Source organism: Carcharhinus amblyrhynchos, chromosome 16 (genome assembly GCF_965287045.1).
Source record: "Carcharhinus amblyrhynchos chromosome 16, sCarAmb.v2.hapA, whole genome shotgun sequence".
NCBI classification, from domain to species: Eukaryota; Metazoa; Chordata; class Chondrichthyes; order Carcharhiniformes; family Carcharhinidae; genus Carcharhinus; species Carcharhinus amblyrhynchos.
The window spans coordinates 58,892,651-58,911,359 of record NC_137339.1 but is presented as its reverse complement, the minus strand read 5'-3'; the positions used below and the strand labels follow the sequence as shown (position 1 = coordinate 58,911,359).

At 42.4% G+C, this 18,709-nt stretch overlaps 1 protein-coding gene across 1 annotated transcript in view; it reads left to right on the top strand.

Annotated features, from left to right (window-relative positions):
• Positions 1-1,269: 1,269 nt before the first annotated feature.
• npepl1 (aminopeptidase like 1) overlaps positions 1,270-18,709 on the top strand; it is a 31,987-nt gene continuing 14,547 nt past the window's right edge. The window contains exons 1-7 of the mRNA XM_080205153.1: positions 1,270-1,437; positions 6,445-6,630; positions 10,616-10,786; positions 11,243-11,332; positions 12,661-12,742; positions 12,910-13,052; positions 18,560-18,637. Coding sequence (XP_080061279.1) covers positions 1,288-1,437; positions 6,445-6,630; positions 10,616-10,786; positions 11,243-11,332; positions 12,661-12,742; positions 12,910-13,052; positions 18,560-18,637 — 900 coding nt within the window. The 5' untranslated portion in view covers positions 1,270-1,287. The remainder of the gene's footprint in view (positions 1,438-6,444; positions 6,631-10,615; positions 10,787-11,242; positions 11,333-12,660; positions 12,743-12,909; positions 13,053-18,559; positions 18,638-18,709) is intronic.

Genomic DNA, 18,709 nt, shown 5'->3' with positions numbered 1-18,709 from the left:
TTGACCAGAGCCTCCCTGGTGTTCTGGGAAGCTGTTCTGACTTCAAACTGTTTTGTATATCCAGAGGACTACTATAAGTTACAAGTTGAGGAGTCAGGGTTTTCAATTCTCCAACCAAAGTATCATGTGAGCATTTGTCTTTGCTGTGTTCAACCTGTTGAAAAGGATTTTTCTTTCATCTAAAGGAAGTTTTTGTTTGATTGGAACACCTTAGATACATTTGTTAAAGGTTATGCGTTATCATGGTTGCTTTGTTTTTGTTTGTAATTGATAAGTTTAAGTTTATTTATTAATGTCACAAGTAGGCATACTTTAACACTACAGTGAAATTACTGTGAAAATCCCCGAGTTGCCATACTCCGATGCCTGTTTGTGTACACTGAAGGAAAACTTAGCATGGCCAATGCACCTAACCAGCACGTCTTTTGGACTGTGGGAGGAAACCGTAGCGCCCAGAGGAAACCCACGCAGACACAAAGAGAACATGCAAACTCCACACAGACAAGCCAAAATCGAACCTGGGTCCCTGGCACTGTGAGGCAACAGCGTTAACTGTGCCGCTGTGCTGCCCTGTAAGTTATTGCTAATTTTCTTTCCATACATGTTAGCTATATTCTGAAATAAACGTTGTTTGGTGAAAGCTCCCTGGTGGGTCATTTGAATCGTACCTGGAGTGAAACATATCATGCTTATCTCAGCCAAATCAAGGTGCAAAACATATGAACCAGGCAGACTCCATAAAGTACCTTGGAGTTTCCAACCAATCTTTTTGGCCAACCAAATAAACTAAATCAAACTAACTGGGAACAGATGAAAATGGGCAGCTCCCAAAAGGAGGGAAACTGCTCAAAATAAAAGGAAACTTAAAAAATCAAATCAAAATGTGGTTAAAGGGGTCAGTAATGCACCCTAGTCCTTGCAGTCACGGCAGGCGTTAACGGTACCCTCACACACCTCATGCCCTGTCCTGGGACTCCCGGCCACAAATATAGCTGCAGTGCAGGGCAGCCAGTCAGGGTCGATGATACCTCGGTCACCCACTGCTTGGACCTGTTGGAGTTTCTAACCTGAACCATAACAGACTGCATCTTTCTAAATGCAATTGGTGCTAAAATTGCACATCTTTCTAAATGTACTGAGTTCTTCGAGGTTTGCTGTGCAGGGTTGTAATGCTGAAGCTGTGTCACGCACAGAGTTTGCTGACAGGGCAATGTTGCAGCCGGAAGCGGAACCTTTGTGTGGGGCTGGCGGGGGAGGTGAGAGGGAGCGGACCGCCGGTCGGAGAAGATGGCGGGTGTGGAGCTGCAGTTCGGAGCTGCTTCCGGGCAGTCGGAGCCCCCCAACCGGCCGCTGCTGATCGTGGGGCAGCTGGGCAACCTGCAGAAGCTGCGCTGGGAGGAGATCAGTGGCAAACTGCTGCCCCAGGTGCCGGAGGAGGTGAGAGAAAGCCCCGGGTGGACAGGGAGCTGCTGCTTTTAGACTTCGTCCCTCAGGAATAGTCAGCGTCTTAAAGCCAAATCCTGAGTCCCCCAGGGACTGAGTCCCAGTCCACACAGCCACTTTGCTGAGCCAGAACCCTAATGTATTGGAGAGAAGGAGGATATTCCTCTCTTGAACATGTAATTAAAAGCAAAATACTGCGCAGGTTGGAAATCTGCAATAAAAGCAGAAAGTGCTGTAAAAACTCAGCAGCCCTGGCAGCCTCTGGCGAGAGAAATGCAATTAATGTTTCATAGAATCCCTGTAGTGCAGAAGGAGGCCATTCAGCCCATTGCGCTGTGCTATCACCATAACCCCATGTATTTACTATGCTAACCCCACTGACACTAAGGGGCAATTTAGCATAGTCAGTAAACCTGCCGCAAACATCTTTAGACTGTGGGAGGAAACCGGAGCACCTGGAGGAAACTTACACAGACATGGAGAGAATGTGCAAACTCTACACTGTCATCCGAGGCCGGAATTAAACCCAGGTCCCTGGTGCTGTGAGGCAGCGATGCTAACCGCTCTGCTATCTGAGCCTGGTATGATGCCAGTGAGAGTGTTAGTTCCTCAGAAGAGTGCAGTCAGAACCAAGTGCTTGGCACCACAGGCCACTCAGCTACAGAAGGGGGTGGAATAGAAAGCGAGAGCAGTGGTAATAGGGGATTCGTTAGTAAGAGGAGCTGAAAGGTTTTTCAGTGGCTGTTAGATGTGACTCCAGGATGGTGTATTGCCTCTCTGGATGTCATGAGCTGCAGGACATTCTCCTAGGGGAGGGTGAATGGCCAGAGATCATAGTCCATATCAATGATTTGGAAGCGGGGGTGGAGGGGAGTGAGGTCCTGCAAGCAGATTTCAGGGAACTAGGAAGGATATTGAAAAACAGGACCTTTAAAGCAGTAATTCTAGAATCCCTACAGTGTAGAAGGAAGCCATTCGGACCATCGTGTCTGCATCAGGGATACTCTGAAGAGTATCCCATCCAGGCCCTATCACTGTAAGCCCATGTATTTATCCCGCTTGCACATTTGAAGGGGCAATTTAGCATGGCCAGTCCATGTAACCTGCACATCTTTGGACTAAGGATTACTTCCAGTCATGTGAGTATATAAATGAGAGTTGTAGGATTGAACATTTGGGAATGTATCAAATTTGAGGCATTGAGACTGGTTCTGGGACCACTGGGACTTGTACAAATTGGACAAGCTACATCTTGGCAGAACCATGACTAATATTCTTGTAGGGAGATTCACTTGTGCTGTTGTTGAGAATTTAAACTAGATTGACAGAAGGGTGGGGATCTGAGGGAGAGCTCAGTCTGGAGGGAAGAAAAATTGGTGAAAAGGAAGTAGAGAGCAAAAGCAGAATAAAGGTGAAGAATAGAGAAGCATTAAGTTACTTCAGAGTAGAGAATAAAGTTTAAAAAAGCAAAATTAAAGGCACTATCTGTATGTGGCACTCTCAAAAACGTTAATAATGTGAAAGTGTAAATTGGTATGATTTTGTTGCCATTATGGAGATATGGCTGCAGGGTGACCAAGATTGGGAACTAAATATCCATGGACATTTTGCTTAGAAGGGATAGGTTATAAAAGGGTTTTGGATATTGGAATTCTCAACTCCAGAGGACTGTGGAAGTTGAATCATTGAGCATGTTCAAGACAGAAATTGATAGATTTCTGGAGACTAATGACATCAAGGATTATGCGAGAGTGTGGGAAAGTGACGTTGAGGCAGACAATCAGCCATGATGTAATTCAAAAATGGAGCAGACTCGACGGGCCGAATGACCTACTCCCATTCCAATATTCCTAATTCTTTGCAGCCTTTGAATATGTATCCCTCTTGTACTTGCAGCCTCCTTCCAAAGCTCCTGCCTTCACACTGATGGCCTTTTGACCTGATGCCATTTCAGCATCTGCAGACCAGTGATGCCCTAGCCCATTGCCCCATCTCGCTACTCATAACTTAGTCCTGGCTTGGCTCTCTGAAATTTGGTCTAAGGCTGCTTCATTGTCAGTTTTAAAACTGACAAGCAGCTTGTTAGTTTTAAAACTGACAGTGAAGCAGCCTTAGACCAAATTTCACAGCATCAGCAGTATAGAGTCTGATCAAAGTGATGTTTGGCGCCAAACTGAAAAATTGTGCAGAGCTTAGCTGTGACCTTTCGCCTGTTGTTCACAGTTGAATTAGTCAAAGTACATTGGTACACCTGCAATTATTCTTATGAAATCCTAATGACATAAAAATTGTTCAACACAAAAAGACCAAAGTCTACCTAATTTGTCTTTATCTTCCTGAAGATAATATTTATTGTTCATAAAGAAATAGGAACAAATTGTTATGCGAATGTATATTCACGATGTCAGATTTTAATGCTGCACTGGAGCCATGAGCTGAACAAGTCTCTATCAGTCCACCATAGACAACTGAAAGCAATGCATTCTGGTGCTCCAGCATTGTCTATAATTATTTCTAATTTATGGGAATCAATAAAAACTCAACATTCAAAACAAATTTAATTGCATTGAAAAGAAAACTGGAGTTAATGCCAGAGACAGAGAGGGGAAAGAAAATGGAGAAATTGTGCAAAAACACAATGTACACATATTACAGCCCATGATGAATTTGGAGATTTATGGTACCAGAGAGGAGTTTGAGAAATTTAAACAAAAGTGCAGATTGATGTTCAGTATCTTTCTAAAAGGTACAAGTGAAGAGGAAAGGGTCGGCTACAGGAGAGATGGAGGTTAATTTTCTTTTTAATACTGGGGGGCTGAGTAAAAGTGACTGCAGAATCAAAGATTATATTTTTGAAAAGTTCACACATAGAATCATAGAAAAACTACAGCACAAACAGGCCCTTTGGCCCACAAGTTGCGCCGATCTTATCTCTACCTCCAAGGCTTATCTATAACCCTCAATCTTATTAAATCCCGTGTACTCATCCAGAAGTCTCTTAAAAGACCCTAACGAATTTGCATCCGCCACCACCGACTGCAGCTGATTCCATTCACCCACCACCCTCATCTACAGCCAAAATCAATTAATCAGAACTACCAGTATGAATTTCGAAGATGAACCAGGAATCCAGTTGAGTGCGTTGATACTTTCATAAGATTGAACAATGCACTCAGGAAATCTAAATTTAAGGACAGATTAAAAGCTGCTAGAGCACAGCTATTTTGGAGCATTGGAGTACAGAAAGATGTAATTGAAATCTTTGCTGTTGGCAACATTCAACATATCCTTTGACTGGTTTAAATTCTTGTATTTGCCTCCTGGCTTTAAAGTAAGCCCAGCTGGAAGTGGAAGAGGCATATAGAGGCTGTAAAGGAGCTGTTGACATGGCTGATGGTGTCCTGATCTGTGGTGTAGATGAAAATGATAATGACAACCATCTACAGGAGTTCATGGAAAGACACTGGGATGAAGTTAAATGCATACAAATGCATTGTGAAGGTGACAGAACCTTCGGTTCCACACCTGATGGAGTCAAGCTGAATCCTGGAAAAGTCACAGCCACCTTGGAAATGCAGCCACAAGAGAAAAGAAGTTTGAGAGGTTTGCTTGGTTTGATCCAATACGCAGCGTTCTTTCATATCTCGCATGTCAGATTACACAACAAGCCTACAGGAGCTACTCCGAGAAGATGGTGAGTCATACGAGAGGAGTTTCAACAAACTCAGAAGTAGTATGTAAGGAGAGAGGTGCATGACAGAAAGAAAGCTGCTGTAAGAAATTCTGAAGTGCCCTGTTTATAGATAAATGTCAATTGTGCATTACCTTTGGAGAAAAAGTTAATAATTGGAATAATTTTATTGATGCGAGGCTTTTTTAAAGAAGGATATTATTTGTGAAGGAATAGGAACTGAGAATGTAGATTTGGTGTCACGTTCTATTGCTGTATTGGAGTAATTAATAGGATTGAGGGTTATAGGTAGTGATGTGATCGGCGCAACTTGTGGGCCGAAGGGCCTGTTTGTGCTGTAGTTTTTCTATGTTCTATGTTCTAATGTGCTGAGCAACAGCATGTCAGGCTATCAGCCACCTGCAGAACCAAAGAAAATAGGCATAAAGCTACAACCTATTGAGTCTAAAGTGTGATTACTTCCAACCCAGAAAACCAGAAGGCGTAACAATAATAGATTTGTGTCCAACAATCGCATTTAATCTATCGGTTCAGTTACAACAGACCCATTTAGGATGTCTGAGAAACCCCAGTGGTGGAGAATCAAAGAAATCCTGCAGTACAGAAGGAGGCTATTCGACCCACCAAGTCTGCACCAACTCTGTGACAAGAGTAGCTTACCCAGGCCCTCTCTCCCGCCCTGTCCCCGTAACTTCACGTATTTGCCATGGCTAATCCCTCTAACCTACACAACCTGAGATACTAAGGGGCAATTTAGCATGGCCAATGCGCCTAACCTGCACATCTTTGGACTGTGGGAGGAAACCAGAGTACCTGGAGGAAATGCACGCAGATGCAGGTAGAGCATGCAAACTCTACACAGACAGTGACCCAAGCTGGGAATTGAACCCGGGTCCCTGGTGCTGTGAGGCAGCAGTGCTAGCCACTATGTGTGCCACCATGGTGCCCTTCTGGAGATTGAATTCATCAGGTTTGACTCATTGAGGCATTGTGCAGAAAAACAGCATATAACACTCATGCAGTGGCTGTCCTGTTACTCTTTCATGTAGATATAAAAGATCCTATGACACAATGGATAAAAGAAGGGACTTCACCCCATTGCCCTGGGCAATATTTATCCCTCAGTCAATACCAGCAAAACAGTTTGTCTGGTTATTATCTCATTGCTGTTTTCACAAATTGACTATTGTCTTCCCAACATAAGAGTAGCATCTACACTTCTAAAATACCAAATGGGCTGTGAGCTGCTTTGGTCACCCTGAGAACATGGGAGGCACCAATAAAATGCAATTTTTCCTTTCCTTCTGCAGGCTTGGCAGACGGCCTTGAGTACTCTGAACCCCAATCCCACAGACAACTGTCCCCTGTACCTGACATATGCCACAGTCGCTGCTCTGCCCTCTCGAGTCAGTCGCCACAACAGCCCATCAGCAGCAACATTCCTCACCCGCCTGGTGCGAAGCTGTCTGCCTGGAGGAGTCAATCGCTGCATTGTGGTAAGTACAACTCCCTGAGCACATGTTGAAGAAAGGTCTTTGAACAGCAGTAGTTGAGGAGAAAAAGTGTCTCCTACTATATTCACATATCTAAAATATCTCATACTTGGTTTGCACCTGTTACAGTTTAAAGGTACAGAACTATTTTTAAATGAGCCCTCTCATTTCCTGCTGTTTTTTTCTGCACTTTATAACCCATCCTGCTTTTTTGAGGTCACCCCACCGCTGTCAATAGTTAAGGTAGGATAATTTCAACTGATTATGAACAGTTGAGATCATTCAGAGGAGTTTGTAACTCAATGAAAATTTCATGTTACTTACTGAATTTTCTTTTACAATGATTCATTTTTCAACCATGACATAGAATAATGTCTGGAATATGATAAGTGTAGGTTGTGGTTATAAAAAAATGAGTTGGTTCTCTGGGCCACTGTTCATTGTATGCATCTCTTTTCCATTCTGTCTGTCTCTTTTGGCTGTAATATCTGTCTGTTTTTACTCTCCTAGGTTCCCAGAATCATCAAATCGAATCTCAGCAGTGCAGAGGGAGGCCATTCAGCCTACCGAGCCTGCACTAGCAATCCCATAGGGCCTGGATGGGGCCCTATCCCTAAAACACCATATATTTAATCCACTAATCCCCCTGATAGTAATGGTCAATTTAGCATGGCCAGTTCACCTAATCTGCACATGGTGGGGGAAACTGGAGCACCCAGAGGAAACAGACATAGAAACCACACAGGGGAGGATGTGCAAATTCTACATGGTCACCCAAAGCCGGAATAGAACCTGGGTTCCTAGTGCTGAAAGGCAGCGGTGCCACTGTGCTGCCCCTATGACTATAGATCAACCTTCTGGAATTCAGTGTGCATCCATCTGATTTTCCTTCATCGGCCTCTCTATTTTGGCTGAGCTGAGCATTCGTCTTGGAGCGCTTGTCACTGGTGCCTATGACCTTCTAGTCTGTGGGTTATGTTTCTTCACTAATTCCTTCTGTGTCCTGATCTCTCTCTCCACTGAATTTCTCTATTTGTTCCCAGTATCTTTTCCTTGCGCTTATACTCTCCTTTTGAGTTCTCATTCTCTGTGTGTCTCTTTTATTTCTCACTTTTTTGCACTTTCATTCCCACTTGCTCTTTTGCTTTCCTTCACTGCTCCTTCAACATTACGTGATCCCTCTCTTTGCTGTGTTCACTTGCTCTCTCTATGCCTATCTGAGATCCTGTTAATAGTTCCAAAGCTTTTTTAAGTTTCTCAAGCCTTTTCATTGTTTGAAATGGTGCCATTTAGGTGGTACCTATTCCCTCCTGGACCACTGTATCTCTGTTAAGACTGCAGGGGAAGTAAAATTGTGCTGAGAGTTTGCTTTTGGTTTGAAGTTTCTGGGTGAATGGCCCTATCTAGGGTCTATTCCAAAGATTTCCCAGTGGTCCATAGAAAAGTTACAGCACAAAAGGGGTCACTTGGCTTATTTTGTCCATGCTAGCCTGAGGACACTCATCTGCCCTTTTTAATCCCACCTTCCTGAACTTGGCTCATAGCCGTGTAGCTTGCAGTACTTGAAGTACAGATCCAGGTACTTTCTAAAAGAGTTTAGGGTCTCTGCCTCCACCACCAACTCGGGCAGCGAATTCCAGATACTCACCACCCTCTGATTAATAAAGTTCTTTCTCATATTTCCCTCTGCACCTACTGCCACTTATCGTGAATCTATGTTTCCTGGTTCTGGAATTCTCCATTAAAGGAAACAATTTTATCCTGTCCACTCTATTTTTTCACCTTATAATTTTGTATGCCTCAATCAAGTCACCCCTCAGCCTTCTTTGTTTCAACAAAAATAACTCCAACACACCCAATTGCTCCTCAAAGCTACACTTTTCTAGCCTTGGCAACATTCTTGTAAACCTTCTTTGCACTCCAGAGCAATTGCATCCTTCCCAGAACTGCACACAACACTCCAGTTATGGCCTCACCGGTGTTCTTTACAATTCCAATATAATATCCTTACTTTCACATTTCATACTACTTTGCCAGTGAAGGGGAGCATGCCATTTTCCTCCTTTACAACCTTGTCTTCTTGAACTGCTGCCTAAAGGGACCTGTGTACTTGTTCACCAAGATTTTTCATTTCATAAGAACATAAGAAATAGGAGCAGGAGTAGGCCATCTAGCCCTTCGAGCCTGCCCCGCCATTCAATAAGATCATGGCTGATCTGTCGTGGCTCAGTTCCACTTTCCCGCCCTCTCCCCATAACCCTTAATCCCCTCTCTTATCAAGAACCCATCAACCTGCTTCTTAAAAATATTTAGCGAGGCAGCCTCCACCACTTCAACGGGCAGAGAATTCCAGAGATTCACCACCCTTTGAGTGAAGAAGTTCCTCCTCAACTCCGTTCTAAACCGCCTCCCCTTTATCTTGAGGCTGTGCCCCCTAGTCCTACTGTCTTTTTTGAGCGGGAAGAGTCTCTCCACCTCTATCCTATCCATCCTATTCATCATCTTATACGTCTCAATGAGATCTCCCCTCATTCTTCTAAACTCTTTTCATCAACTCTTAGTATATTGTCATTTCTTGTGTATTCCCTATAACTGTTTGACCTCCCTAAGTGCATTACCTCACACTTCCTTATGTTAAAATTCATCTGCCACTTGCCCCTCACTCCTCCAACCCATCAATATTGTTTTGTAGATTATAGCTATTATCCAGCACTCGGCCAGTCTGCAAATTTTCTAATTGTGTTCCCACGTTCAGATCCGTATTGTTAATATATAACACAACAGCAACACCAAGCCTTGTGAACACTTGAAATAACTTTATATTCACAAAGTTATCCTTTGACTACTACTCTTTCTTTCTTGTTACTAAGCCAACTTTTGATCCAGTTTGCTACATTACCATGTATCCCAGGGCTTTTACTTTTTTGACTGATCTCCCATGTGAAATCTTATCAAATGCCTTGCCAAAATCCATGTATACGACATCAACTGCATTACCTTTATCAACCCTTCTTGTCAATTCCTTAAAGAATTTAATCAAATTTGTGAGCTAAGACCTTCCTTTAATAAATCCATGCTGACCATCCCTCAAGTCCATGCCTTCCTATATGACAGTTAATCTTATCTTTCAGGATTGATTCTAGTAATTAGCCCACCACCAATGTAAGACTAACTGGCCTATAATTGTTTGACATTTCCTTCAATCTCTTTTTAAACAATGGAACTATGTTTACACTTGCCCAGTCCTCTTGTACCTCCACTGTATTTAGTGAGGATTGGAAAATTATTCTCCAGCATCTGCTATCTCCTCCCTGACCTTGAGAAGCCTTGGAAATAATGCATCGGGTTCTGGCAACTCACCTACTTCCAAGGATTTCAACCCTTTGGGTACTTCCCCTCTCTATGACTATCCCGTCCAATATGGGCCAAATGCGGGCAATTGGGACTAGTTTAGTCATTAAACAAAAATAGGTGGCGTGAACAAGTTGGGTCAAAGGGCCTGCTTCCGTGCTGTAAACGTCTATGACTCTAATATCTCTGTGTCCCTCCTGGACTACAGATCTGCATCATTCCTTTCCTTTGTAAACACAGAAATAAAACATTCATTTAAAACTCTTCCCACAACTGCTGCATCTGCACACACGTTCCCTTCCTCATGCGTGATAGAAATTCCAGAGGAAGATGTGTCAGTGGACATTAACTTGAGTGAGGGATTTTGCTGTAGCTTCAACCTGCAACAACGAAATGGTCTAGGCAGGGTTTGATTCCCTGCATGTTACAAGGTGGGATTTTACGGCCTCACTTGTCCAAAACCATAAAATCCCACACGAGGTCAAAAGACTTTTCCATGATCTGCCCCTTGCCTGTTCCGATTCCCATGGCAGGCGCGTCAGTCAAATTCTGGAAACAGTCTTGAATGATATTCACTGTGGAGTGAACAACCAAAGCAATAAAATTAAGTGTTGATGTGGTTTCCTCCTCTGTTAAGATGGTTTGCGAGCGCTCTGAGGTTTTTGCTTCTGGTTGTGCGATTGCAAGGGCGTTTCCACTCTTCTCCCGCCGATCCAGTGCTTCAAGACGCACGGACAAGCGTGTGGTCACAGTGGAGTTCTTGCTGGTCGGACAGAACAATGGCCCGATTGAAGAAGCAACATTGGAGGTAATTGATCAGAACACCTCACCGCTGAAGTTGGTGCTGTGAACGTGAACCTTTTATGGACAGTATTTACATTGCTATATTGCCATTGTTATATTCTTTTCGTGAATGAATGAGTATTGTGTTTATTTGAACAGCATTCCATTAGAATCTTATTTTATTCGATATATTACTTACTTAATTAAAGTTCCTTGTCAGTTAAATAAATAAATGAAGTGTTCATTTTAAAGTGAGTATCAGGCATTTCTGTTAGTTAACCATTAAATGTTACTGAAGGACAGTTCACACCTTCCCACTCACTTTTAACAGATTACAAGATGAGATATTCCTCTTTGGGGGAATGTTTGCACAGTGCTGAGATAATCCTGGATCTTTTCCAAGGTTACGAGTTTGAACAATAAGTGCACAGGATGTCAAGAGTCAGTGTTTCTGTTTTACTTGCATCCCTCTCTTGTTCAGTGTCTAGCGAGTGCCGCCGACGGAATTCGTCTAGCAGCACGAATTGTGGATACGCCCTGCAATGAAATGAACACTGATACTTTTCTCGAGGTGAGTGACTGTGCTGTTATTCTGGTGTCCAGTCTTGATTGGTTTTTCAAGTTACAGTTGACAAATTACATTTGGACTCAGGGAAACCCAGTGGACTCTGACAATAGCGTGTGAAGGGTTATGGAAACAGGCAGGTAATTGATAAAATGCAGATTTAATTGAATGGCAGAACAGACTTGAGGGGCAGAATGGCCTCCACCTGTAATTACAAGTTGGGCATAAGAAACTCAGTGATCAATCGGTTGCTATGTGGGCCTGTGTGAGCAGAGATTGTTTATGCAAAGCACAGTTTTTGTTAACTGATGAACAGTATCGATTTTCTTCCGTCATCTCTCTAACTATGTCATAGTTCCAAGTGTTAATTTTGTGCTGTTGTCAAATGGGGTTAAAGGTTATCTTTGTATCATGAACTTGGTTTGAATAAAGTGGTGATCTGTTAGGTCATTATTGCCTGATATTCCAGCTGTACATGGTATAGTCTTTACTGTCTGCTCAGTGTTTACAATTGGTAGAATTATAGAGAAATCCACTGATCTGAATTTTCATCTGATATCAAATGTTCAGATCATGAATTTAAATGCTAATGGCTCGGGGAACTGGATGGTGCAGTAGTAAGCACAACTGGACATGGTGAACACAGGTAGGAATTTAGGTGATATAGAGAAGGTGAGCACTATATGCTCACTGTTCCAGCAGTGCTCCCCATTGCACCACTCAGTCTCCAAGCTATACTTATTCACCCACTGTTCCAGCTTGACTCGTCCATTAGACCATCCAGTCTCTCAGCGGTGCTTACTTGCTGCACTTGCCCATTCCTCCAGCTGAACCTGCCCACCTTACTGACCTATCTTCCCAGCTAAATTCATCCATTGTACCACCTAGTCTTCCAGTTGTGTTCACCCGATGTACCACCCAATCTCCCAGCTTCCCACTATTCTCCCCCAGTTTACATCTGTCCTCTCCTGTGAGATTGCATTTCCATCAATAATTTGACCATTCGCCGTGTGAGTCCTAACAGTGTTTCACCAGCTATTAAATGGCAGGGTTCAACAATTTTCACCTGACATCCATGTATGGACAAAATGTCCCTTTTGAAAAAGTACTGAATAACAATCAAGATTAGGAAGCCTGGCTAATTTTTCCCTCTCTAGTTCAACAGCTATAAAGGCTCCCCTTCCTGAGATCAGCTAACTCCACATAGACCAGGGGTTGAATCTTGGACCTCCTGATCTGCATGACTTTGTGCCATGTAAAGCAAGGCATTTTCCTACTAGACCATCAGCAAAGGCTGAGACTTTATTCACTCCAGTGGATATTTCATTTTACAGGAAATAAAAATAGTTGGGAATGCACTGGGAATTGTTCCAACCATTATCCGGGGTGAGGAGCTGAACGAACAAGGATTTGGAGGTAGGCATTTCCTCATCCCTGTCTTTAATGAGCTGTAAACAACATTACTGAAACACGGTATTTCACAACGTGTACAACAGATAGTTGGGTGGAACAACAACCCTGAGGTTGGGAGTAGCATTTAATTTTCAGTGAACATCTAATCCCTTCTGTTTGACCATTTCTAGGTATATATGGTGTTGGGAAGGCAGCAGTACATCCTCCTGCACTTGCAGTTCTCAGTCACTTACCAGAGGGTGCTACACAGACCATCGCCTGGGTCGGCAAAGGCATTGTGTACGACACAGGAGGCCTGAGCATCAAAGGGAAGGTAGGAATCTGTAGGGTCCATTCATTCCTTTGAATAGACAAGGACTGCACTGGTACGGACTTTAAATGAATTGAACAGAACTTAAAATTAAATATATTACAAAGATGAAAAGAAAGAGAAAAGCTCAAGACTGGCTGTGAAGCCAGTCCCTGTACTGTACTGGACAGGATGTCAAAAAACAAACTGCCGACTGAACACAATTCCAAACTATATGTTAATTCTTATCTTGTTATTGTGAATGTCTTTGTAGTCTGTCTCTGTCTGGCAAACACAGGCTTTGCAGCTGTGTTATCAAAGCTTGTTTTGCTTGCTATGTACTTTCCAGGAATGTGGTCAATTTTTAGCTACTAAGGCATGCCTTCTGAGTTTTAAAATATAGTCAAGTATTAATGTTTTAAACTTAGCAGACTTAGTTACATAGGCAGAAATGTCTTAAAATGAAGTCGTTGCATAGACTGAAGCAAACAGAGCTAAGCATACGTAGGATCCCCCGGAACGTTAGCATGACAGATTCTGGGACAACTAAATGCAAATGCTTACTGTGAGATGCAGTAATATTCTTAACCCAATTTTCCAGTAGGCATGTCTGCCAAAATAGAATAAAATGAAACCAGAACAAAAACAGAAAATGCTGGAAAATCTCAGCAGGCCTGACACCATCTGTAGAAAGAGAATAGAGCCAATGTTTTGAGTCTGGCTCACTCTTCTCTGGTTCAAGGAGATATAACTGTCTTACAATACCATTTGCAATCATTGTGCATCGCCATGGGAAGTATATTGGGATTTCCTACCCCATCCTGCTCGGCAGCAACAACACACCCTTAGCTTGAATCTGTGGCAGTTCCAGTAAACCACAGTGTTATGTACAATCTGGTCAGTTCACATCCATCCAATATGCAGGCTGTAGTTGATGCTGGAATGTTTTTATATGGCTATATATTTTTAAAGTGCTATGCGCTAAATTAGTGAATGTTTTGTTAATGAATTAGTTGCTACAATTGGGCATCTTTTCAGCTGACAGCCCACTGGCCCCCAACACTGAATGAATGCTCAGCTTGGGGGTCATTGAGGGTGGGGAATCCCTACAGTGCAGAAGGAGGCCATTTGGCCCATTGAGTCTGCCCTGACTCTTTGACAGAGTATCTTAACAGGCCTTCTCCCCTTGATCTATTCCCATAACCCCACACGTTCACCATGGCAAATCCACCTAACCTATACATCTTGGAGCACTAAGGGGCAATTTAGCATGGCCAATCTACCTAACCTGCACATCTTTGGACTGTGGAAGGAAACTGGAGGAAACTCATGTAGACACAGTGAGAACATGCAAACTCCACCCAAGTCACCCAAGCCTGGAATTGAACCCCTGTCCCTGCCACTCTGCCACCCTAGTAACCTACAAGTCCAGGCTTCCCAGAGACTGAGGCTGTTGGATGCCTAGGTTAGTCAATATACCTGGTTGATTCTTATCACTAAGCATCTTACTTCTAAAATTTTACAGCACAGAAGGATGGATCTTCGCCCAACGCGTTTGTGCTGGCCCACAAACATCTATCTGTTCTAATTCCATTTTCCAGCATTTGCTGTCTAGTCTTGTATGCTATGGCATTTCAAGTGCTCATCTAAATGCTCCTTAAATGTTGAGGGTTCTGCCTCTACCATCCTTTCAGACAGTGAGCTCCAGAATTCCACCACCTCCGGGTGAAAAAAGTTTTTCTCAAATCCCCCTCCTTGTCTTAAGTCTGTGCTCACTGGTTATTGACCCATCAACTCAGCTACTGAGAGAAAGAGTTTCTTCCGATCTAGTCTTTCTATATCCCTTATAATTGTGTACATCTTGATCAGGTTCCCCCCTCAGCCTTCTCTGCTCTAAGCTATAGTTATAGAGCTCACAAAAAAGGAAAGTGAGCTCGGATTAGATCATCGTGAGACAGGTTAGTTTTACCCTATGAATGACAAAAAGTGTTGTTACAATAGTAATCCTGCTCAGTACAAGAGGAACCGCAGGTTTAGACATTTGCTGTATGTGCTTGGCTGAGGAGCCAATGGTGTGAAGCTACCATTGACTGAAGCATTATGACTGAACGCCTCCAAGTCAGAATCTCATGTAAAAACTTTAAAATTTGCACCTTGTAAAATTACACTTAGCGCATCAGATGTACAGGTTTCAAATATCATTTCAAACATTATAGTTCAAAAGTATCACAATGTGTTTTAGAATGATGAAATTTGAGAGGTTGGGAGTAGAGGAATTGAGTTTAACTGGAAAGTTGTTCTGATGGCCCTGAGAAGACCATTGTCCTTTTGATTTGATTTACTATTGTCACATGTATTTCGGTGAGAAGTATTGTTTCTTGCATGCTATACAAACAAAGCATACCGTTCGTAGGGAAAAAAGGAGAGTGTGCAAAATGTAGTGTTACTGTCATAGCAAGGGTGTAGAAAAAGTTCAACTTAATATGAGATAGGTCCAATCAAATGGATGGCAGTGGGGGAGAAGTTGTTGAGTCAGTTGGTATGTGATTTTGTAGCTTTTTCCCCAAGGTGAAGAGAGTATGTTTGGGTTGCGTGTGGTTCTTGATTATGCTGGTTGCTTTTCCAAGGAAGTGGGAAGTGTAGACAGGGTCAATAGATGGAAGGCTGGTTGCATGATGAACTGGGCTTCGTTCACAACCCTCTGTAGTTTCTTACAGTCTTGGACAGAGCAAGAGCCATACCAAGATGTGATACAACCAGAAAGGATGCTTTCTGTGGTGTATCTGTAAAAGTTGGTGAGTGTTGTAGCAGATGCACCAAATTTCCTTCGCCTTCTTAGAAAGTAGAGGCACTATTTTGGCATGGAGGGACCAGGACAGATTGTTGATGATCTGGGCACTTAGAAAATTGAAGCTCTTAACTATTTCCACTCTTGCTGGGAACGGTTGCTTCCCATTGTAACCTTTGAGATGCATGATACAGCTGCTGACCATTTCTCATATCAATCTCTCTCATGTGGCTGGTACTTCCACGCTGAAATTCACATCCAGCTGCAGCAAAAGTGGATCTGTTCCAATCCTGAGAGTCAGCCTGGTAAATCAACAGTTGTTTCCTCTGAGTAATTTTCTATTGAGAAGATCATCATTTAACAGCCGTTGCTCAGCAATGGCCTGATTTTGGTTCCCTCATGATTGACTGGTGTTAAGTTCTGCTCTTCCACATTTATTTTTAGTGTTGTGCAAAGGGGATTTGCACAGACAGACTTTGAATTTGTACGCTTTGAATACAAAATGTACATCAACTCTTACCACTGGTTCTAGATTGTAGAAATAGTTAACATTTGTAAATTGCCCTCAAAATCATTTCCCAGGTGAGCTAATGCAGCTATTTCCATTCCCAACATCTATCTAATCCTCCTTTTATTGCTGCTGTTACAACTGTAGACACTAACCAGCCTGTGCCCAGGACTGCTCTCAATGTTTGTGCACAGTAGGATTCTCATTACTGTCTGTCTCCCATTCATCATTCCCAAGATGGGAGTTTGCTGCCATGAAAGTATTATTTAGTTCTGTAGGTAAGAGATGACAACTCATTGCTGTTAAGAAATTTAAAAGCAGCTTATATCTCAGCTTTTTGTAACTGTACCTTTAGTTGTAAATCAGGGCAAAGTTCTTGCCTAATATAACACACAAGGCTTCAGATTTGTTTTGTCATTACCTTTTGTGCAATAGAAAATACTTGTCGATTTTGTAGCTATGGGGTGTTGAGATTAAATATAGCCTTCAGGTTAGGGGGTTATACAGGGCAGAGGTTAATTGGATTAGCCCCTTTTTAAAACTGCTACACACATCTTCACCATTATGTTTCAATTGTAAATTTCTATGTTTCCATTTATAATAGAAACTATGTAAACTGCCTATGTAAACTTGTCACACTGAAACACTGCTAAATATTTCTACAGTCTTGTTTGAGACTAAGGAATTTACTCCTGGCATTAGTGGTTGAGGCAGAAAATATGTCAAATTTAACATACAAACAAATGAAGTAGAAGCTGGTGTAAGCCCCTTGATACTATTCCACCATTTGATAAAATCATGGCTGATCTGTTTGCGGCCTATACTTAGATTCTTGACTGACAAGTCAGTCTAACTCATAAGAGCATAGGAGCAGGGATAGGCCATTTAACCTTTTGAACCCATTCAGTGAGACCATCACTGAGCTTCTACATCAACACAATTTTCCTTTGCCATCTCCTTATCCCTTGTAGAGATGTATCGATTTCAGTCTTGAACATTCTCAGTGACTGATCCTCCACTGGCTCTGGGCCTGGGAATTCCAAAGATTCAGTACTCTGAATGAAGAAATTCCTTCTCATCTCAGTCTTAAGTGATCTCCCTGTAACTCTGAGACTGTGTCCCCTGCTTCTAGACTCACGAAAAGATGCAGAAGCCTGAGGTCAAGTACCAACCGACTCAAGAACAGCTCCTTCCCTGCTGCCATTAAATTTTTGAATGGACCTACCTTGCACTCAGTTGATCTTTGTTTACATCCTAGCTATGACTGTAACACTACATTCTGCACTCTCTCCTTTTCTTCTCGATGAATGGTATGCTTTGTCTGGATAGCATGCAAGAAACAATATTTTCAGTGTATACTAATGTGACAATAATAAATCAAATCAAAATCCAGAGAAAACATGCTTCCTGCATTTATCCTGTCCGGCCCTCTTAAGAATTTTGTATGTTTAAATGAGGTTATCTGTCATTTTTCTAAAAATCTAGAAAAATAGGCCCAGCTCAGCAATGAATTTAATGAGCTGTTGTTGCAATCCCTGTATGGCCCAGGATATCTTTCCTGGAAACCAAATCTATGCACAATACTCCCGGTGTGGTCTCAACAAGGCTGTGTATGATTACAGCCAGATATCTTTATTCCTACACTCAAATCCTCTTGTGATAAAGGCTGACATACAGTTTGCCTTAATTGCTTACTGTACCTGTATGCTAATCTTCAGTAATTCAGGAACAAATCGAACTTAAAAAGATTCAATAATCCAGCATCCATTGCTCTCCAAGGAAGAGAATCCCACAAACTAACAATCCTCAGGAAAAAAATTCTCCTCCTGTTTTAAATGGAAGACCCCTAATTTTTAAACTATCTCCTAGTTCTAGTCTTTCCCATAAGCGTAACGTCTTTTAGGTATCTACCCTGCAAAGTCCCCTCAGGAATTTACATCTTCCGATAAGATTAGATTAAATCGGTTGACAAAAACAATTGGCTAAGGGACCTGGGGAGCAGAATGGTTAAATGTAATAAGGACCATATTTCCTCATGGTGGTTAAATGCCAAAATGGACTGACTGGGTCAGATGATCTGTTTCTGTGTTGCAACTATTTGTTTGCACCTATCTTCAACACCCATTGAATGGTGAGGAGGCAACATGTTTACATAGGTGCTTCCCATTTTAAATGTACATACTACCTGCTTTCTTGTCCATAAACTTGAGATTTGTATTCTGTATTCTTTTGCAGACCACCATGCCAGGAATGAAGCGAGATTGTGGAGGAGCAGCTGCTATTCTTGGGGCTTTCAAGGCCGCTGTGAAACAAGTGAGTGCTGCAGAGCTTATTGCTGTGTTTTGTGTCCTGCTAAAGGGGAGATTAGTTCAGAAGCTGATAGTG